This window comes from Pseudophryne corroboree, chromosome 1 (assembly GCF_028390025.1).
Source record: "Pseudophryne corroboree isolate aPseCor3 chromosome 1, aPseCor3.hap2, whole genome shotgun sequence".
Taxonomy (NCBI): Eukaryota; Metazoa; Chordata; class Amphibia; order Anura; family Myobatrachidae; genus Pseudophryne; species Pseudophryne corroboree.
In genome coordinates, this window is record NC_086444.1 from 566,169,295 (window position 1) to 566,193,676 (window position 24,382).

The window sequence follows — 24,382 nt, forward strand, 5'->3', positions numbered from 1 at the left end:
TTTTTTACTGCAAAAACGCAACAAATGCTCTGTAACAGAAATAAAAAAATGCCTCACAATTAAACAAGAAAAGAAACAGAAATAGTTAAAAGTAGTACAAAATCTATCACATACGTCTGTTATTAAACATCATAAACATCATGACAATGCAAATATCAACTCACATACATAGGTGACATCACTGGTTCCTTGTGAAGTGAAACAATATTCGTATTGAACCAATGCTCCTGAGAACACTGTATTTCAAGCAATATTTCTGAAAATGGGCCTGATTCAGAAATGGACCAAAATGCAATGCTGTATGCAAGCATGCATGTAGCTGTAATCCCAGCACTGCGACCGATGCTGCAAGCTGTGATCCAACAACACAACCATCGGTCGCGATGTTCCGCACAAATGGCCAGCTGAGTAAGTTCCAGCTTACTCAGCTGACTGACAGAAGTGTGGGCTGCGATTGCGAAGCCAGAAAGTCTATGTACTAAAACGCTGACCCCTGGCTCTCCCCTCCCAGAAAACAGAAGGAACACGCCCCTATTTCTGAGAATCCATCCGTCCCTCCGCCTTCTGCCTACCCCCTCTGTGCCACTGCCTATTAATCGGGTAAGATCACAAAGACCCATTCTGCACATGTGCAAAGCGGTCCTTGCGCAGCCACAGATTCCTGATCATAGGGAAACTGCGTGCTCCAAACTCTGAATTAGGCCCACTATTAAATATTCATGACTTTGCCCCTTACGAAATCACAGGAAGCCAGTGATATCTCAGGGGCAAAATGTGGTCACTGGTTCCTTGTTTATACTTAGGTTGCATTTTCATGAATGTGGTTCAGTCAATAAAATAGTTTTCTAGACTATGTGTAGGCTACAGTTTAAGCTGAAAATTGATCTTGTGATTTATCTAGCAAGGACATAAATGCAGCTATACAAATACATATTAAGGATGGGACGTAGTTAAAAGGTCCACAGGCAATGTGTTGACATTCTCACAATGAACACAGGTGAAATGTTAACAATTTCAGAATATCGACATTAAGGTTAGGCTGCAGGTTGGAGTGTTAGACTGCAGGAGGATGTTAGGCATAGGCTAGGGGGTTAGAGTTAGGCACCAGAGGGAAGCTTAGCGGCAGGGATTAGGGTTGGGGACAGTAAAGAATACAGTGCATTTTTCATGTTTTGTTGCCTCACAACCTGGAATTAAAATGGATTGTTTGAAGGTTTGCATCATTTCATTCACAGAACATGCCTACAACTTTGAAGATGTTTTTTTTTAATTATTATTATTATTGTGAAGCAAACCACAAATAGGACAAAATAACAGAAAACTTCAGCGTGCATAACTATTCACCCCCCTAGAGTCAGTACTTTGTAGAGCCACCTTTTGCGGCAATTACAGCTGCAAGTCGCTTTGGATAAGTCTCTATGAGCTTGCCACATCTAGCCATTGAGATTTTTGCCCATTCCTCAAGGCAAAACTGCTCCAGCTCCTTCATGTTGGATGGTTTCCGCTTGTGAACAGCAATCTTCAAGTCTGACCACAGATTCTCAACTGGATTGAGATCTGGGCTTTGACTAGGCCATTCCAACACATTTAAATGTTTCCCCTTAAACTCCTTGAGTGTTGCTTTAGCAGTATGCTTTGGATCATTGTCCTGCTGGAAGGTGAACTTCCGTCCCAGTCTCAAATCACAGGCAGACTGAAACAGCTTTTGCTCAAGAATATCCCTGTATTTAGCACCATCTATCTTTCCCTCAACTCCAAACAGTTTATCAGTCCTTGCTACTGAAAAACATCCCCACAGCATGATGCTACCACCCCCATGTTTCACTGTGGGGATGGTGTTCTTGGGGTGATGGGATGTGCTGGGTTTGCGCCAGGCATAGCATTTTCCTTGGTGGCCGAAAAGTTCAATTATAGTCTCATCTGACCAGAGCACCTTCCTCAATACATTTGGGAAGTCATCCACATGCCTTTTGGCAAACTCAAAACGTGCCTTCTTATTTTTAACACTAAGTAATGGCTTTTTTCTGGCCACTCTTCCATAAAGCCCAGCTCTATGGAGTGTACAGCTTATTGTGGTCAAATGCGCAGATATACCAGTCTCTGCTGTGGAACTCTGCAGCTCCTTCAGGGTTACCTTTGGTCTCTGTGCTGCCTCTCTGATTAATGCCCTCCTTGCCCGGGCTGGGCTGGTTTGGTGGCCGGCCCTCTCTTGGCAGGTTTGTTTTGGTACCATGTTCTTTCCATTTGAAGATGATGAATTTGATGGTGCTCCTGGGGATCATCAAAGATTTGGATATTGTTTTATAACCCAACCCTGACTTGTACTTCTCAACAACTTTGTCCCTGACTTGTTTGGAGAGCTCCTTGGCCTTCATGGCGTGATGCCTCTTGCTTTGTGGTGCTGCAGCCTCTGGGGCCTTTCAGAAAAGGTGTGTTTATACTGACAGATCATGTGACACTTAGATTGCACACAGGTGGACTTCATTTCACTAATTATGTAACTTCTGAAGTTAAATGGTTGCACCAGAACTTTTGAGAGGCTTCATAGCAAAGGGTGAATACATATGCACATGCCAATTTTCACATTTTTATTTATAAAAATTATTTTTTATATAAATTTTGCTCATTTCACTGCACCAACTTAGACTATTTTGTGCAGATCCATCACATAAAATTCAGATAAAAAAAATAATTAAATTACAAGTTGTAATGTAACAAAATAGGTAAAAAGCCAAGGGGGGTGAATACTTTAAGCAAGGCACTGTACTTGCTGGAATGCTGGAGGAGCAGAGGTCTTACTCGGAAATGATGATCACATGACCATCGCGACCTGGAAGACGCTGCTGGATCTGCTAGAAACAGCTAAGTCACCACTGAACCGACAAAGATGTCGACATTCTAACATGCTGACATGTCATTTCATCACTGTCTATTAATGTTGACACAGATAAAACAGACACTATCACCAAGTCAACATTCTCATGTTTACATTAAGACTGTTGGCATATCATACCAAACCCATTACAAACAATGAATAACAAGTGGTATGTCTGTACTTGACACATTTACAGTTGTTGTCTTCTAGTTTTATACCATATTTACCTAGTCTCCTAGGATGTCTGGAAGACTCCTGAATTTAGGAGGGGGGGGGGGGGGTGGCTCTTCCAGACCCTGAGAGAGTAGGCCAGCCTCTTGCATGCTACCCAGTTCCAGAGTGAAGTCATCAGAGCAGAGGCATGATATATCAACTTGCACTGAAACACTTTATCTTGTTGTGGTCGGTGTGATCAAGCACTCATAGAATCCATAGAGCTAACCTTGTGGTGATCGGTGTGATCAAGCACTCACAGAACCCACAGAGCTAGCATCTGTGGGTTACAGCATATTTTCAGCATTATTGTAAAGCTACCTGTTCAGAGGATTTGGAGTGGAAAGATGTACTAAACAGATTCCCTACTTAACCCTCTCCCTTTCAGTAAAATAAGAATAACAGTCTTTAAGATGAGCTATTAATCAATGTGTATTACACGTGCCTGGCATTTGTCTTGTTAGAAGGGTTTTTTTACAGAATTCTTGTCACTTCTAGGATATTATAAAGAGATGAGAGAAAAAAAAAGACAGAGGGTGCAGAAGACCATGAATCATGGGCAATCTGACAAATTCTATGTGGATCTTCAAGATTCCAACGAAGCAGAATCCAACTAGTTTCATACCTAACAGAATGGCATAATTGTTACATTATATTTGATGACAGCACTGGGAAATCATGAAACTAACAGCAGGCTAAATTACTAACCAGTTCCGTCTGGTTGCTACCTCTGTAAGGTGAAAGGTTGAGTGTGAGATGATCCAATTTCATCTCTCGAGTCAGTGGAAACAATAAAATGACTATATTCAGAACAAAAGATTATTTAAGAAGAATGCAAACTGTGCTATATTTTCATTTTTGAAGTTTCAGTCTAAAAACAATATGGAAATCAATTCCTCATGGTAGAAATCCTGATCACCAAATGTTAGCGTTAAATAACGGTATGTAAATGTTGTTATGATGTACATTTAATGTATAATACAATATTGCTTTTATTTAGTTCTGCCCAATAATTATTTATTATACAGTATAATGTTTGTCCTAACTAATTTACAATATAGAATATAAAAATTTATGACAGGAACAGACTATAAGCTAAAAAGTTTAACCTCCAAGCTGTCTCTATTTAGGTGCAACTGTTCAGCTGTCTCACTTCTTAGGACTTCTGTCCTGATTTCTGTCTGATGGATGCCATATGTACAGTACCAGTGTTGGGTGCACATGGCATTGAAGGAGCGTTTTTAAGGGATAGCAATGGGGCAGGTGTCTAAAGCTTCTAAAGAGCTACCATGGCTCCACCCCGTCTCGGGTACACTGTCCTTATTATGGCCATTTTCCCAATAAATACCTCTCGGGAAGCTCAGGTTCTTATGGTAACCTCAAACAAGTTCAGGTGAATTGTTAAATTCATGAAGGAAAAAAAAGATCAGTTCCTAAAGTCATGGGGGTAATTCAGAGTTGATTGCAGCAGCAAATGTGTTAGCAGTTGGGCAAAACCATGTGCACTGCAGGGGGGGGGGGGCAGATATAACATGTGCAGAGAGAATTAGATTTGGGTGTGGTGTGTTCAAACTGAAATCTAAATTGCAGTGTCAAAATAAAGCAGCCAGTATTTACCCTGCACAGAAACAAAATAACCCACCCAAATCTAACTCTCTCAGCACATGTTATATCTGCCACACCTGCAGTGCACATGGTTTTGCCCAACTGCTAACAAATTCTCTGCTTTGATCAACTCTGAATTACCCCCAAGTAGCGGATGTCCCAGATTTTGGCAAGTGAGACAAAGGAGAAATCAGGAAATTGCTGAAGATCCAGGGCAAGGATGCAGCCATTGGGCACGCCAGACAAAGCTGCCAGAGAAAGAGGTGACCGGAAAGAAAGACCGCAAAACAGACATACAAAAGCACTAGAACAGAGTTGCGGGTTTTCTTACAAAGAAAATAAATACATTTGTAACTGCAATTAGCAGAGGACACCCAGACATCCCTTCGGGTCTGAAAAGGTCAGACACTGTCCCCTTAACAGTTGAAACATTTACTTTCCACTCCCTTCTTGGAAAGGGAGGTTAAAATATTAAAGAAAAGAGCACTAATTGAATCCTCAAAGAGAAGACAACGAAAACGTGAGTACAATTTGACTGAGTGCTGGGTACTTCAGTTGGTACATGAGAGTGAGTTTCTGACCCATGGATATGCAGCCTTACACACAAATATACTGTGTAATGGAACTGGCTGGTGGAGGGGACATGTTCCTGTTTCTGAAAAAGAACATATTGCTGAACCCATACACAACAACATTTATTGCAGCAGAACTGGTCTGTGGCTTGCAGTTCATGCATTCCAGAGGAATAATACACAGAGACCTAAAATTGAGGAACGTATTGCTGACCACTGACGGCCATGTAAAGATCACAGATTTTGGTCTGGCCCAAAGGAATGCATATGGAGAAACCAAAGCCCCAGTACCTGGTGGAACACCTGGCTATATGGCTCCAGAAATTTAACTCGCCAGCCATACAGTGCAGCTGTAGACTGGTTTGCATTTGGTGTTATGCTATATCAACTTATCTTACAAAAGCACCCTTTTCCTGGCAGGGCCGTCTTTTCGTATGGGCTCAATGGGCTCTTGCCCAAGGGCCCCAGGAGTAAAAGGACTCTAGGCTGATAGCTGAGGGTCCCCTCTTTCCAGGGATACCAGATTTTTGAAAATCGGCCCTGGGGAACCGAAGATATCCGACTTCAAAGCAGTGGTCCCCATCCAAGCCAGTTAATTGGTCTTCCCAGCCAGATATCTCGGGTTCTGTCTGACTTAGAGTTTTTCTGAGGGTACGCTCCAAAAGCCGGGACTCTCCCCTTTTGGTGGACACTGGCAGCTTGTCTCTACTATGCCCAGAACCAGAGATATTAGCCTTCCAGCAGCCGGTCCCTGCTCCAGCTCCACACGCATAATATGCAGTTTTATATTTTTGTTGGTGGATTGCTCTGGCTCCTGCACTCTGATCCCCAAGTCCCCAGTACCTCCTGAAAGGTGGGACTCTCTAGTTTTTTTATCCCAGGAACTGGAGATATCTGCAGTAAAACAACTGCCCTCCCACCAGAAAATTATGAATATTAAGCCCACTCCACTATCCACACCTCCCCTACGTATTAAACATCCCCTACCACCCTGAAAGTCATGTACTAGGGCCCCTTCATTCAGCCCAATGTCCCCTTCTTCAGTTTAGTTTCTTCCTTCCTGCCCCATCTGTGCAGTAAAGGAGTAATTAGCACAAATTATTTCTCCAGGTCCTACATGCTGAGCGGAAGATAGAACATCTCCTACCACCCACAGGACCTCAAAGCTGCCGCTGATAGCACTTCCCACCCCTACCGCTGATGGGTGGGTAGGGGCCCCAGTGCATTGCTGTGCCCAGGGGCCTACACTGCTGTTAAGACGGCTCTGTTTCCTGGAGATGCTGCAGGGAAAAGCAGAAAGGTCCTTGAGGAAGAACCAACATATTCAGGGCTTACTGATCCTGTAGCAAAGGACATTTTATCCCAACGCCTGTGCAAGGACCAGTCCCTATGGCTCGGGGTAAATGGCAATGTGAGGAAACACCGCTTCTTCTCCTCAATCAACTGGAAGGAGATAGAAACTGGAAAAGCAGAGTCCCCAGTCAAACCACACATGGAGTCCATGGATATAGATGAAAAACAACAAATTCCTGTGTCCTACGGTGAAGCTGACAAAAAGAAAATTCCTGCCAAGTACCAGAGACTTTTTGATGACATCCAATTTGTCTGCCCTAAATGGGGTAAAACCTATCATAACGTGCCAATGAAACCAGATGCTATATCATCGGTTGATGGCGACGTTCACAACAACTAGAAACATCTTATACCTGCTGCCTGCTCCTACTTCGGCTACGTCTCTGTCGATATAAAAAGATTACAGGCCACTAGAACAGTGAGCGGTGATCAGCTGAACATCTTATATCGTGATAGGGTGGGTGGAGGGTGGGACTCGAGCTGCAGCCACCTCCACGTGGTGAGTCCTGGGTTGTTGCATGTATTTGTTTGCAACAAGCTGAGAGCTGCAGGCAGAGGGTAAAAGATACCCTACTGCTCCATTTTAGATGATACGGCTATGTTGAGCGCACTTACTACAGATGTGTCCTCACACATCTCGACTTTTTTTACAGCCATGTGTGGCATTTTGCATCGCGGGAATATGCACACCATGGCTGCTTTGTAATACAAATGATCGCGGATGCATGCATACACACGTGCGCCGCGATCGCAGACACAGCGGGCAACACAACTGCAGGTAACGGCAGCATATCCTCCCGCTCAGTGGCGTAAGTTCATCCCAGTTGCCCGGAGGCAAGATAAATATTGGCGCCCCCCCCCATTTCCTATATTAAGATAAATAAATGTATGTATGTGTGCGTGCATATGTGTGTGTGTGGTGTTCTGAAAAAAATGTATATACTGTATTTATACATGTAATTGTCTTTTATTTTAAATCACACAATTCTTAGCAGTCATACCCAGGATTAGAACTCATGACCTGTTACACTAACAGCAGACACTTTACTGATGGAGCTATTTGCTCCTGTACAGGAAGCATGAGAATTCTAACTATATGAAGTTACGTGTAATTGTCAGAGAAGTATCTTCATATAGTTAAAATTCTCATATTTCCTATACAGGAGCAAACAGCATCATCAGTAAGGTGACTGCTTCCAGTGTAATAGGTCGTGGTTTCTAATCCTGGGTGTGATACTTGTAAAATGTGTATATTCAGTATAATAAAGAGGGTGTGATTTGTAAGGTGCAGGGACCAGTGAGGAAGTCGACCACTGAAAAGACAGCGACATCAATCAATTAACTTAATTCAACGGTGTCACAGAATGGGAGGAGAGGTGCCCCCCTTCAGAGCAGGAGCCCGGCGGCAGATGACTCCGTTGCCTCCCAGAGTTCTGCCTCTGCTCCCGCTACCTGTTCCCACAGTATGCCCCGGACCCCTCTTACTCCTGCTGCCTGGTTGCTGGCTCCGTCTTGCTCCCTAGTGTGGAAAACATTCGCGTGAGCGTGCATAAGCATTGCACTTTGTGTGTCCCACGTACAGGGACACATCTGTATATGACACTATGCGGTGAACAGAGCGTGTATTATGACTCAAAACTATTGTATTCTGCTACTTAGCAACAAAGAGTACGAGAAAAAGCGCTGCCAGAGCGCTTTGCGGTGGTGTTCTACGGACATGCCTATAGGGTGTAAATATAAAATTTTTAGGCGCCGGTTGTCCCACTAAGATATTATATATTATCTGATTTTGTAAAGACGAAACGGCAATCATCTTTTTGAGTGGTGCCACAATTTTTTTCGACCTTCGCAATCGATGCAGAAAATGTTTCCTTTTTGACCCACTTTTTAACCTGCCCTAATATACATTGCTCACTTAATAAAATAAGATGAAAAAAATAAAAGGTGTCTTTCTTAAAAACTGTATATGGATTTTCTATGCATCGTGATCACTAAGTAATGGGCGCCCAGTAACTCGCAACCGTTGGCACAAACAATTGAATATTGCCCTGTCACTTTACACGGGAGACGGGCACCAAAAAACAATTGAAACCCTCCTTCCCATCTTATGTATTGGATGTAGGATAATACATAGCGCAGTGCAAATAACAAAAGATGTCATGGCAATTTACCCATATTTGCCTATGACTAAAACAGCAGAAGCGCAGCGAGTCTGCTACCAATGCATTAGTTTTGTTTTCTATGCATGGAACTGTGCAGCATTGGGTATTTGTAGAAGGGGGACCAGGGAAACAACATAATAAGATGTATCTGCCACTCAGCAGATGATACAATGAGCAGAGTAGCGTTGCTGCAAAATACAAAGTACATGAATTTGCACTTCTTACAGACGCTGCTTTGAAAACTAGTAATGATAACTTACTGCCACCATGCTATGTATTTTATCAGGTACCTAGGTCATCTCAACTGATACATAAAAGGAACACAAGCCCATACCTTTTATTTACTTTTATCTAGACATCCATACAGTATAGCACCATGGTGTAGTTACAGTGTTCTGAGCTTACACTACATGCTGCATATCTGCCTTGCATGACCTTCCACTTAGGGGTACAAACTGGTATCCGGTCTCTAGGTCGACCATACTTATGTCAACAACGTCTAGGTCGACCACTATTGGTTGACAGTAACTAAGTCGACAGGGTTTCTAGGTCGACATGTTCTAGGTCGACAGGTCAAAAGGTCGACATGAGTTTTTTCTCAATTTTTTTTTTCTTATTTTGAACTTTTTCATACTTAACGATCCATGTTGACTACGATTGGGAATAGTAACCTGTGCCAAGCACAGCGAGGCACCTGGCCCAAAGTTGCGAGGGGACACGATGCACTAAATAGGGGTTCCCGGTCACTGTACGGAGAAAACGACACCGAAAAAAAAAAAAACGAATGTCAACCTTTTTACCTGTCGACCTAGACCATGTTGACCTAGAAACCTTGTCGACCTAGAATCCCTGTCGACCTAGTTACTGTCAACCAATAGTGGTCGACCTAGACACTGTCGACCTAAGTGTGGTCGACCTTTCATACAACACCCGTACAAACTGCAGGGTGTACATAGTTAGGTGTATACATACCTTTGTATTGCTGAAAGGCTGAGAATACAACACTGCATAGCATTCAGCAGACTAAAGCCAAAGTGGGAATATAATCTCTAGGATAAGAAACACTAGCTGGTGCAACCACCAAAGACAAACATGCACGGGTCATGCTCAGCGTAGCCATCAAAACTATGGGGTCTATTTACTAAGCCTTGGATGGAGATAAAGTCGCTGGAGATAAAGTACCAGCCAATCGGATCCTAACTGTCATTTTTCAAACACGACCTGTGACATAGTAGCTAGGAGCTGATTGGCTGGTACTTTATCTCCAGTGACTTTATCTCCATCCCAGGCTTAGTAAATAGACACCTAAATACACAATAACAATTAAATGTGATAAGCATAAAAAGGTAAACAGCTAATTCACTAATCTACTGCCATAAAAATATAATCCAGTTACAGTACTCTGGCCCAAACTATACCAGAACCTGTGACGCAAACAAGAGCAGGCAGGGAGGCAGTCACGTGTCCTCATACATCCAGCCTATATATACCACGCAGCGCAAGATGCCTGGTGCGAGTGAGCCGCTGCCTGATCCTGTGCAACTCTGCTGACGTTACGCACCTTTTATTGGCCAAATATGCGTCTAGGCAATGCATTACACATTTATAAAAATGCGTTTAGAACAGTACGTATAGGTAATGGCCCTTTCATCATGTATATACACAACAGGAGGAAAAACAAATTAATACTCAAATTTTAGGGTGAAAAATCAGGTTTGGGGGGATTTCTCCTTTGATATAACAACTCTTAAAGTTGCAAATATACTGCAATTTCCATTTAATTTCTATGAAACTACCTAAAACAAAACCATACTTTTATTATTTGTATAAGTGATCTGCTTCCAGGTCAGTAGCACTGTAGAGTGAGTGAGACATGTCAGATGGAGTTATGGATTCTTTACTGAATGTGTCCAGCAGGAATGAACATTTGTGTGTCATGTGCAGTATTTATGGGTTAATGCTGCTGAACCACTTATTTCAGGCATCCCTTCTCTTTACCATGGCATATGCACAGTTCTGTACATCACACGGAATCACCTGCTTAAACACATTTTTATAGCTGCCGAATGTTTACAGTTCCCTCACAGCGGGAGCCCTCTGACAGGAGACTGCGAGCTACTGTACTGTGGCTGGGTAAAATGCTAAATGTTCTGAGTGAGAAGATTCTCTGGGGATATAAAACTCACTCATCCAGAACCAAGTAAAAGTGTTTTTTCCTTTTTTTTATGAATCGCTAGCATAAGTGCGAGTGTTTGGCCAATAAACTCACACGTATGCACATGTGAGTACAGTTAATTAATGGTAATACCATTCTTGCAATAATTCTAGGCTTCTTAAATGAAGGAAAGAAGGATAAAAATGATTATACTACCAAAAGCAAAACTTCAAAGACAACTCCACTAAACTGGATTTTAAGAGGGTTTAGTAACAGCCATGTTACAGGCACTGCTGTCTCTTCTGGGAAAAGAATTTACTGCTCTGCTAAATTATACTAAGTCCTAACGGCAGACACATAGATTAAAGGTAAAAAGTCAGTTTGTGTGGCTGAAAGTGGAGGGGGAATAAAGTGTCCTGCTGAAAGACAATCTGCACCAGCTATGTTGCTAAAAAATCCATATTAATCATTTGTTACTGCAGATTATGGTTTTATCTGAACTACTGACATATTAATCACCAAATATTTTAACTCTCATTCAAATAGAACAATGCAAAAACAGAGCCTAAGTCTCAGATGTATGTAAACCTTAAGGTTTGTGTACATCTCCGATGGTTGTAGATCTGTGTCTGTGGCTATTTAGTGGCAGGGAAGTGGCAGACACAGGCAGCATTAAAGAAAACATGGGAGTGTCTGGCCTGTTTTCTGGAAGTGAGAAGGCCAGTGGCTGCATCCTTGGATGCAGCTCACTGGCCCTGGCTGTATGAAAACACTGGGCTTCCTAAGCAACCTATGGGTTACTGAGACGGCCAATGGTCACGCAGACGATCCAATGCTGCACTTTCATACGTCCATCATTAATGAATTTAGGACAGGGAACATAGCCACACCACAATGGGTACATGGCCCTGTGTTACAATAAGGGGTAGCAGTAAGTACCTGTGAATGTGCCTAGCACTGATGTGGAAGCTGCATGCTGGAAAATAGGACAGTGCCCTTGAGACAGGATTATCATGGCCAAAATCATGACAGTATGTTATCTGCTGGAAGTCATACTGTGATCCTCATATACAGTCAGGAGCAAATACAGGTATAGAGTGCAAATATGCTCCTGGACACACCAAGTTTTGATGCAAGGGGTGCACATGACAAGTTCTACTGCATGCAATGAATATACTTTTGCATGATGGACACAAACCCTGAAAAGCTCTAACAGTGGTTCAAAGCTGAGATAGAGTGTGCTACCTCCCCCCTTATAACTGCACTTTCTAGATGGATATACGCCTAACACTTAATGATGCCCAAATGCCACTGCCTAATTTTTTGTACAATCCATCTTAAGGGCCCTACACACATGCCGATATTACTGCACGATATGAACGATCTTGTTCATTAATGAACGAGATAACGTTCATATCGTGCAGTGTGGAGTCACCAGCGATGAACGATGCGCGGCCCGCGCTCGTTCATCGCTGGTGACATGTCGGCTGTGCATGCAGGCCAATATGGACGAGATCATCCATATTTGCCTGCACGTCTATGGAGCCGGGTGACGGGGGGAGTGAAGAAACTTCACTCCCCCGTCACTGCCCCCCGGCCTAATGTGTAGGGCGCATTACTCTCCAGGCATGAACGGTTCCTACATTTAAAAAGAAGTTGGCTTCTCCCAAACCTCACCAAGTACAGTATACATTTTTTGAGCTTTGATACAGTACACACACACACACAAGCCCACAACATGCAGAAATCAATCCCACAGATTGTTTCCATTTACTGTATGAGCATGTCTGCCAGCATATATTTTGTGGAAAGGTGAAAATCCATCCAACTCCTGAGCGGTCCAGAAAAGAAAAGATAAACAATACTAATAAGTAAAAATGTTTTGTTAATCGGAGGGAAATTGGTGGACTACTGTAATAATACAGCTACCAGTATAACAGTATTACATATAAACTGTACTGATCCAATACACTGCACAGTGCCATATTTTCCTAAACCCCACTCCCACCTCCTCCAAACAATGACTGCACTTGTCTGATACCTGAGGAATGGGTGAATGATTTATTTTAACGCTAGAGGATATTCAAAAGGAAATAATACCAAGGGGTAAAATCAGGGCCGGATTAAGGTCTGTGGGGGCCCCAGGGCAACAAATTTGTGGGGCCCTCACACATTGTCCTCACAACTGCAAAAAAACATTGGAGTAGGAGTACAGCATTTACCTGTCTCCTCTCCGTCCTCCTCGGCAGCTGAGCTGTTCCTTTACTGCTGCGGCCGCCGAGGAGCTTCACTCGCAGCAGTGTGAAGTCTCGTGAGATAATGTCAAATCTCGCAAGACTTCACACTGCAGTGAGTGAAGCTCCTCGGCGGCCGCAGCTGTAATGGAACGTCTCAGCTGCCGAGGAGGACGGAGAGGAGACAGGTAAATGCTGTACTCCTACTCCGATGTTTCTTTTGCAGTTGTGAGGACAGTGTGTGTAGGCCCGGGGACGACCGCCCCTTCCGCCCCGCCGTTAATCCGGCTCTGAGTAAATTTACAAAGGTGGGAGGTTTTGTAGAACTGGTGATGTTGCCAATAGCAACCAATCAGATGCTATCTATTATCTACTAGAAACAGCTAGACAAATGTTAAGTAGAATCTGATTGGTTGCTATGAGCAACATCACCAGTTCTAAAAAGCTCCCACCTTAGTAAATTTACCCCCATAAATTGCAATAGTAAAGCTAATCATCGATATGTAATCCTTAGTAACAAGCAGAAATATTCTATAGTCTTTTGTATTCTATATTTGTGGGGGGGGGGGAAATAATATATTTCTGTGGAAATAATTCACATACAGATGTAGCCACCTTTATCTTGACTGGCTGAGGCGTTTGTCCCGATCGAGCATACGCAGCGTACCGGGGCGTAGGGAGGTGCGCCTAGTCACAGAGAGGCGTACCTAATCGCATGGAGGCAGACAGAGCGTTTGGCGTTACCTTTACGTGTAATACCTGCGATCATCCACCAGATGTCGCTTTTTACAATCACCACTGCGCATGTGTGTGGTCTCCCGTAAAATACAATACTGAAATATATAATAAGGACTACTTTACTAAGCGTCTCATTACGCTGCATACATTAAATACTGATTACGCTGCATTATTTAAAACAGTAAATACTCATTATGCTGCATTATTTAATACAGTATATACGGTACAGACGCAAATAGTACAGCATACAGTATATGATCCATCTACAGTACTTTATGAATATGTGAGCGTCCAAGTCCCGCAGACAAAACAACATAAAACCAGTAGTGTACACTGTCGCAAATGGACGTGTTAGAAGTTCACTATTGCCTCTTGAGATTAGGAATTTTGTACAGTATATTAGCGTCCTAATCCCATAGCCATTACAGCATAATCAAAACCAATGGATTTATTCATCTGTCTGCGGCGAAGTGGTGAAGTGTTCCGCTTCCTATACTCAGAGTCCCGAGTTCGATTTCTAAAGTACGAATGCATGTTAGTTTTTTCCAGACACTTTATTATTTTTTTATTCACATAAACCAGGGCAAAGCTGCAGAACCGGTTCTACTGTTAAGGTTCTAAGCACCGTACAGTACACATACAATTCTGTAGCAGGGCAGACTCAATAGAAATGGCTACCACCTATGACTCCTTGCCCCACGGAGGCCATAGGCTACGGAGCAAGTAACAGTCCAGATTTTGCAGGCTATGGGGCAATGCTGAAGGAGCGTCACAATCCCCTAGCTAAAATACACAGGGGCGATAGGAATAAGCGAGTTCTATGCGCATTACGGTACACCGGACTCAATCGCACAGCACACTGGCAAAATGGCCGCCACACCTGAACCCCCACCACATGGCAGGCAGCGCTCGGATATGGAGTGAGAGATGGCATAAGTTTTGCAGGCTACGGGGCAATGCTGAAGGAGCATCACAATCCCCTAGGCAAAATACACAGGGGCGATAGAGATAAGCGAGGTCTATACACATTACGTTACACCGGGCTCGATCGCATAGCAAACTGACAAAACACAAGTTTTACATAAAGCAGGGCAAAGCTGCAGGAGAGTTTCTACTGTCAAGGTTCTATGCACCGTACGGTACACATGCAATTCTATAGCAGGGCAGACTCAATTGAAATGGCTACCGCATGTGACTCCTAGCTCCATGGAGGCACTTGGCTATGGAGCAAGTAACAGCACAGATTTTGCAGGCTACGGGGCAATGCTGAAGGAGCATCAGAATCCCCTAGCTAAAATACACAGATGCGATAGGGATAAGCGAGGTCTATGCACATAACGATACACCGGACCCCATCGCATCGCAAAGTGACAAAATGTCCGAGGCACGTGAACCCCTGCCTTATGGCAGCACTCAGCTATGGAGCAGGCAACGGCACAGGTTTTGCAGGCTACGGGGTAATGAAGGAGCGTCAGAATCCCCTAGCTAAAATACAAAGGGGTGATAGGGATAAGCGAGGTCTATGCACATAACGATACACCGTAAAGTTCCCCATGGTTTTGATTATGCCTTTTCTTTGAACACTGTATTTTCCACTGCCTCGCCCTACCCCCATCCCACTTTCCCCTTCCCCGCTGGGAGCCTGCAAAGTACATGCAGTAGACAGGGAGGGAGTTCCGATCAGGTTACAAGACATGTGCAACAGTATACTACTGTATGTAGGAAAATCCCCCACCCACTCTGATTTATGTGAAACCTGTGTGCACCCTTCCAATGAATGTATAACAAAGAAAAAAATATAATATTAAAGTGAATGTCACGGGAACATATATATATATAAAAAAAGGTTGGCACTTTGGGACTCAAACCTGGGACTCTCAGCGTGGGAGGTGGGAGCATTCATCGTTAGGTTGGTATGGAAGGGGAAACAATTAGCTACCGGAGGGTACCAACCCCAAGTTTCTGTGACCCCCATAAGGCTCATGGCAAGCGTCGGAACCCATGGTGGGTCTGAATTAATGGACCCATTATAGTCTATGGTAAAATGGGTCCAATTTGTATACTGATATCTCTGGTTCAGGGTGTCCCAGAGACTCGGGACTGATACCATACAAAAGAGGAGACTCTTGGCTTTCGGGGCAGACCAACCACTAGTTTATGTGACACTGGAAAGGGAAACAGGAAGCAACCATGTATCGGGTCCCCTCCAGTTGTCCGCCTAGCTTGCACAGGATGCAGGGTTTCTGGCTAGATAGGAAATACTGTACAGAAATGCTAAGCATGGTAATTTGACATCCAGGAATATAGGGAGGAGTTTTTATCTCTCTCCATTATACTTAGAAAAATGACACTTGCCACTGTACGTTACAAGCTGTTCGTGCTAATTAGTACACTAGTAGAACATACTGTACAGAGATACTAAGTACAGTGATTTGGCATCCACGAACTTAGGGAGGAGCTTTAATCTCTCCATTGTAATCTTTCTAAGTATAATGGAGAGAGATAAAAGCTCCTCCCTAAATTCCTGGGTGCCAAATTGCCGTCCTTAGTATCGCTGTACTCTGTGCTCTGTGTTCTACTAGTGTACTAATTAGCACGAACAGCTTGTAACGTACAGTGGCAAGTTTAATCTTTCTATGTATAATGGAGAGATAAAAGCTCCTCCCTAAGTTCCTAGATGCCAAATCACCATCCTTAGTATGTCTGTACAGTATGTTCTAATAGTGTACTAATTAGCACGGACAGCTTTTAACTGGATACTAAATCACCGTACTTAGTATCTCTGTAAAGTATGTTCTATTAGGGTACTAATTAGCACGAACAGCTTGTAACGTACAGCGGCAAGTTTAATCTTTCTATGTATAATGGAGAGAGATAAAAGCTCCTCAGTAAGTTCCTGGATGCCAAATCACCGTACTTAGTATCTCTGTACAGTATGTTCTATTAGGGTACTAATTAGCTGTTTGTGCTAATTAGTACCCTAATAGAAAATACTATACAGAGATACTAAGGACAGTGATTTGGCAACCAGGAACTTAGGGAGCTTTTATCTCTCTATATTATACATAAAAATATTAAACTTGCCACTGTACGTTACAAGCTGTTCGTGCTAATTAGTACACTAGTAGAACATACTGTACAGAGATACTAAGTACAGTGATTTGGCATCCAGGAACTTAGGGAGGAGCTTTTATCTCTCTCCATTGTAATCTTTCTAAGCATAATGGAGAGAGATAAAAGCTCCTCCCTAAGTTCCTAGATGCCAAATCACCATCCTTAGTATCTCTGTACAGTATGTTCTACTAGTGTACTAATTAGCACGAACAGCTTTTAACTGGATGCCAAATCACCGTACTTAGTATCTCTGTACAGTATGTTCTATTAGGGTACTAATTAGCACAAACAGCTTGTAATGTACAGCGGCAAATTTAATCTTTCTATGTATAATGGAGAGAGATAAAAGCCCCTCAGTAAGTTCCTGGATGCCAAATCACCGTACTTAGTATCTCTGTACAGTATGTTCTATTAGGGTACTAATTAGCTGTTTGTAAGATAAGTCAAGCCATGCAGTAAGTCACTTACCTCCACCACATGACTCAGAGCACTCAGAGAATCCCTCATACTCCCAATCATACAGTTCATCGATATCCTTTAATCCTCCATACTCCAGCTCGTCCTCATCTGGGCTGTACTCCACCTCTTCACCATTGCAGGGTCCACCGTAACACGTTCTCTGACTGGCTGGTTTCGGCCCCTCACACTCATCAAGTGGGAGATCAGCAATTGTCTGAGCAAATGATAATAGCACCTGGCACTTGACTGCTCGCTGCTGTACACCTACTCCACAGGAAACACTACAAGCGGACCACGGCTCTGGTATGAACCTGTAAATGGAAATATTTGTCAACACTCTCAAAGCACCTGAAAATAAAAATTCATTAATCCAACATAAAATAGCTCCACCTCTCTGAGGAGAGTAAAATGTGTGAGATGAAAATTAATCACATTTATGTTACTTGGTTAAAAGGATCACTTTGACAACTTGTAATTAACTGGAGATATGTAAATTTCAATCGGTACAGAGCCGTGCATAGACAGATGAAACGCAGTCATTTAATTGTGGGCTTTTGTTTTTATAAACCTGGAGACCCAAAATATTTTATTTGGCTAATAAACTGGAGTATGATCCATTCTGCATTGTCATGGGTCAGCCACACAAGGGGCTGATTATGGGTCCCACACAAAGTGTCTGAAGTTATGGGCAGCCGCAGAAGCCAGAATTACTAACTTATGCTAATGCAGTATCCATTCAGCTGATGCGGGGGGATCATAAGTGCTGCCCAATGATTTTACATCGGCCTCCGCATCCATCATTATTAGTATAGGCAATGGTACCAATCCCATGAAGGTTCCATATATAGTTCTGAGACAGGCTTCCCTTCCCTGTGTGCACAACTCTGAATCACACAGAACGTTTGATACACACCCACAACACTGCCATGACGCCTCCACAAGAAAAACATCACAGGATAGCATATGCTATTACACTGACACATGTCTATGTGATTATGAATTGCTGTATATCTTAACAAAGGTCCAGCTCATTACCCAAACACTGATTTCAACTCCTGTTCCTGTGATATATTTTTTCTGAGGTAATAAACCTTACTGTGCATCAAGCCTGGTGAGTGCTTTCTTTCCTCTATTTTTTGGCTGAGATTTCTATACGGAATCCTCTGTGGAGCACCCAGGCAAGTACAAGTGCACGTTAGGTGAGTGCAGATACTTTGGTACTTATGTATACCACTGTGTCTGCATATGCGCCATCATAGCTAACGCGTTTCATCACAGGTAATTACTCATTTCAGGAAGGGTATCAAAGAGTTGCATTTTTAGGTTTGAAGTTAACACTATCTTTCTATCTATCTATCTATCTATCTATCTATCTATCTATCTATCTATCTATCTATCTATCCATCCCCAAGACAATGACCTCCACTGCTTGGTGTTGTGTCATTTGTCATAGGTCCACCTTATTGTGATCATTTTTGGGAAAGGAAAACAGACAGCTTCCTTGTCTAGGGTAATGCAGACATTACTACAGATGTACAGTACTGTACTGTATCTGACTAGACTCATTTCACTATAAAATAAAACAGTTCAACATTAGACCATATTAATCTGAGGTTGGTAGCAGTTTTCAAAAAACATATTTGACAAGTCCATCCTTAGCTTTCCAAGAAATATCCAAATACCGGCCAGCTGTTTAAGTTTAATAAAGTTCTTGCAAACTGAGGCGAATTTCAAATATATATACAGTAGCACAATAGTATATACTGACTTAATGATCGGAATAAGACAGCGTTCAGGAGTGTATTAGTTTACCATGTAGACTTTACTAGTCCCTGCAGCACTCACTAGGCAAGGCACTGAATATGGGCTTTCATTTAGTCTGTCTATTCTAGAACATAAAACCCCTTTTTAGTTATTACACACAATTTCCTCTCATTTGGTCTGAAGTAAAATTGCTGGTTGTAAAGAGCCATTCTGGTCCGCAAAATGCTTTCTTTTTCCACCTGGCAATTAAATCTTAAAATGGGTTTACAATAATTTGAGATCCCTTTCTAATCACAAGACTCATACACTTATAATTAATGATAGAATGTATTCTATTACAAACTTTTTATACAGTAAATAGACTATTGAGGGTATGCAATTTGCTCCGTTAATCTCGGAGCTGTTGATTTCGCCCACTGTCTATTCAATTACGGTCCCTTTTCACCGAAAAATGCCTCAAAATCTGCGAAAATGGCCCATGTTTTCACCTGTGCAGGCGAAAACACATGTGGATTCGCTGATCCACATGTTTTTTGATCCTGCTGAATTTATCGCCTAGGCAAAAAAAACAGCCCTGCTATTGAATAGGGTGAATACCCATTCGCCCTAAAAATAGCAAAAAGTTCAGTTTTTTTGTATAGGCGAAAAAAACAGACATAATGGCATACCACTTTATAAATCATTCAAACTTGTATCAATAGGGGTGGCACTTGGCACCGGAATGCCGACAGCCGGCATACCGACAACTATTTTCCCTCTTGGGGTGTCAACGACACCCCTGGAGGGAGAATAGATAACGTGGCGTGCGTAGCAGACATAGTGGACATAGCATAAACCCATAGCATATAGGCATAGTATATAGTCATGACATATAACATGAAAGACATAGAACAGAGTAGGATTATTTTTCAGAAATGTTTAGAATGTGCTGTTAGTTAATAAAAGACAGGTATATAGGTATGTATGTTTTTATATATACATATATATATATATATATATATATATATATATATATATATATATCTTGCTATACACACGCTCACATACTTATATATACGGGAGCCCCTGCTTCCCAGAGTGAACGCTGGGTCCGTATGATTATTAGAGCCGCAACGGTCCTACCGCCCGCCGGCTCTTATGAAACTGACGTTCAGTGCCGGTTTCAGTGCTGCAAGCGGCTCTGTACACCTCCTCTGCACTCCAGTACAGTGAGACGAGGATTGTTTAGAAAACAACCACGCCAGGCAGACTCTGTTAGCTAACGCTGGCGATCGGTGCGCTGGCCTGGTATTGGGTGAACGCGCGGCCTATGATGGGATAAAGGGACCATCCAACCAAGAACATAAGAAAGAGGGGCACTTTACCCGAGCAAAAGGCAGTATAAATATTTTATTGCTTACATATCCAAGTCAAGCATGTTTATATTTTGGACAGACATAGAACTTTTTCAAGACCAGCAAACAAGTAAATGTGCAAACAAGTACATACAACATATACTTGTTTGCTGGTCTTGAAAAAGGTTTATGTCTGACCGAAACGTCAACACCCTTTATGAATTGGTCATGTAAGTAATAAAATATTTATACTGTATTTTCTCTGGTGAATGTCCCTCTTCCTTTGTTTGTAGACCTCTGTGGGTCATATTTGTACCCGTCTTTAAAAACATGATTCACTATCAGCTATTTCTGTTTGTGGTACTTCTACAAATAATGGGGTAGATTTACTAAGATGGGAGTTCTGTTTGAGATAGGATGTTGCCCATAGCAACCAATCAGATTCCAGGTATTATCTTCTAGAAGGTGCTAAATAAATGAGAAGTAGAATCTGATTGGTTGCTATGGGCAACATCCCATCTTAAATAGAACTCCCATCTTAGTAAATTTACCCCAATGTCTCTGGACTGGCACGTTGACAGTCCAATGGAAACTGGCTGTCGGAATGTTGGCTTGCATGTAAATGTCACCACAAATTAGTAACATTGCGCTTCCCTACACTTTGTGTCGTAACTAACCAATACTAAAGAACTGTAAAGACGCTCACATGGAACAAGCCAGACATTACACTCAATAAGCAGTCAATAATAAAATTACTTTCCGCAGAAAATAACATGGTAATCGAGGTTCGGGGCCTGATGCTGAGTTGCACGCAAGTCACAATGCGCATGGATCTCACCGATTTCAGCATACTGAGAATGCTCCAAAGGAAGAAATCTGCGTCTGTTTATTGTAGTGTGTGGACCGAGAGGGTCCAAATACAAATGCTGACATCTGCAAGTGTGGGTGTTTAGACACTGGGCAGGATAAGCCGCCACATGCAGTTTCACAGATTTTTAGTATACAAAAGGCAGATACTCAGCATAAACTAGTAAGCAGGCGGTCATGGCCATACGGAAAAATGGCTGCAGGTGTGTCTGCTAATCAGCCCCTCGATGCGCGGTATTCCAAGGTACAGTAATAGATAACATAACTAAAGGGAAAATTTTGGAACACGTATATCAAGTCCTAAAGAAAAGATGATTGAGGGTTTCAGAGAACAATGGTGTAGCAACAGCTGGAGTAGTGAATGTTGCATACCACTAAGCCTTATAATCCTTATAATACGTAACAGAAATACAATTGTATGTATACGTGTATTTATACACCTGAATGTAAATTGCTTCTGGATTAGGAAAATATGAATATTTTAAATAAAATCTAATAAATGACAATAAGGCCCTTGTTAGCAGCGGTCATAAAATGGAACACATCATATTCATTCTGCCTGCTAATGTGTGTTATACAGCAATACACATCCAGCAATGCGGTAGCTCACCACATGTGCTTCATTTGCAATATAATACAGTATATATTAAGTAGCCTTACACGGCAACTCTACTCCTCTGAAAGAAGAATTTATTTGACTACATTAAGATTTCAATTTCGGCCCCATAAGCTCCTTGCATAGACAGACTCTGCAGATCAAAGTTGTAAACGGTGCCCATTAATCATGCTGCAAAAGGAAAAAGACATAAGCTACATTTTAATAGTAGCGTTCCTACTACCAGACACACTGTGGTTTCAGTGCTGAGTATTTTAGCATTATTTCCTTTCAATGACTTTCCAAAAAACGGTACCTGAATAATTACCTGCAAAATCAGCCTACTTTATCATAGCTCACAAATCAAATTCATGCCTCTTTTTTTCCATTATGGTCCTTTTTTTGTACATGAAAAGACAGACGGGTATCAGTGGCGTTGGATTCAGAATCTGAAATGGACTATGGGGTAAATGTAATAGGGTGCGAGAATTGGAGGCGCGGAAAATTGTGTGAGAATGTCCGTATGTTTTTTAAAACAGCAATCATTTACAGGGCAAAACCAGGTAGGTTTTGCCTTGTAAATGATTGCCACTTTAAAAATACGACCATTCTCACACAAACTCCTGCACCTCCGGCTTCTCGCACCCTATTACATTTACCCCTATGTGAAGTGAAAGAGAGGAAGTTGGAATAGAATACCGTTACTCCAGCAGAAAGGTCAAACAATGCTAAATTATACAGTGCTCTTGCTGCAGCTGGACAGCAAGTAACGTGTCAAAGCAAAAATATATGGACGAGATTATGGGCAGGATGTATTAAAGGAAAAATGTGTCCAAAACCACGAACATTCCTGTTTTCGGACTTTGGCCACATTTCCCATATGTACTAAACTCCGGAATGTGATGCATTCCGAGGCTTGGATGCGATGGGTAATCCAGCTTGGCTTGGGCTTCTCTCCGCATTTTCCCCTGAGAGGGATCCCTCCTAGCACCCCCCTTGACCCCCTGTGCATGCTCAGAAGATCTCCTGGGTCCTTAATCAAGAAGTCCCGACATCACAAGGGCAGCTCTTATCAGGAATGATGTCCTTTGCGATACTAATTGCATATGTAAGTATACAGTATATGCAATTAGTATCAGTGCAGTAAGTGGCGGGATGTACTGCATCGCGGATGCGATGCTTAGTACATCCCGCCATAAGTATAATAAAGATATAAAAAATGATATGTATCAGGAAAGCTCAATGGTATATATTTCATGACTTATAAATTCTACTTGTGTATATAGCAAATGTTATATATGTTATAATCTGACAAAGTTGACAACTCACATTGTGCTACTTACAGGGAAATTGTGCATTGCTAATGTACAATAATCCTCATACATATAAATCGGATTGTTTTGTGCATATACAGTTTATTAATTATTATTATTATTATTATTATCATGCTTTATTTACAAAGCATCAGTAAATTATGTAGTACTGCAGATTGAGGAGATTATAATATAAATAAATAAAATACATTTACTGTACATAGAACATAAGGTAAGGATGTTTCTGTCCAAATGATCTTACAAGATGTCTGAGGAACAATTGATGCACATGATAGTGGATTAACAATTGTAGCTGGGGATGGTAAAAATATAGTATGGTTTATGTGGCTTCTTTTGCTTATTTTTAAATTTGTATTCTCTATATGTGTACACTTTAACTCCGTACTGTATTGTTGCTGAATCTGAATAATTTTGTATTTTCTTTATTTTTTTTTTTACAAATTGTGTGGTTTATAGTATCAAAGCAGACAAAAATATTAAAAAACAATGTAAATGGTATAGAAACAAAATGCAATTATTTGTAATTGTATATTATAATTTGATAAAATAAATTTCCATTTTAGTTTTCATTTATAGATTTATGTAAGTTATAAATTATATCTTGTGCTGAAAGGGATGCTACGTCACAATTTCAACAAAATTTCAATAATACATATAGTCATTGTGGCAATGTCTTCCAAGCACTTGTCTATGGACTCATTCAGTCTCCCAAGGTGAATCTCAACAGGAGTGGACATACAGCAAGTGTTAGTCAAAACGAAGACTCCTGAAGAAGCCAGCTCTAAGCATTATCCCACCAATAGCAGAAGATGGACTGACTAGAGGGAAGATTTAGATTGGAAAAATATAGTCGTGCCCCCCCCCCCCGCAAAGGAAAAAAAAATATAGAAAGGGATTAAGGCGACATTGCTTCATAACTGGTCATTTTCAATGGGACACTTCCACAAATAATGATAAAAAAAACTATAGAAAAAAAGAAAGAACTTTTTAAGAGCAGTATTTATTTAA

General features: G+C 41.8%; 1 protein-coding gene across 3 annotated transcripts in view; it reads right to left on the reverse strand.

The window, feature by feature from the left end:
- ADAMTSL1 (ADAMTS like 1) overlaps positions 1–24,382 on the reverse strand; it is a 453,675-nt gene that overhangs the window by 143,783 nt on the left and 285,510 nt on the right. For all 3 annotated transcript variants that reach the window (XM_063914179.1, XM_063914180.1, XM_063914181.1), the window contains exon 14: positions 17,490–17,791. In XM_063914179.1, the coding sequence (XP_063770249.1) occupies positions 17,490–17,791 (302 nt within the window). The remainder of the gene's footprint in view (positions 1–17,489; positions 17,792–24,382) is intronic.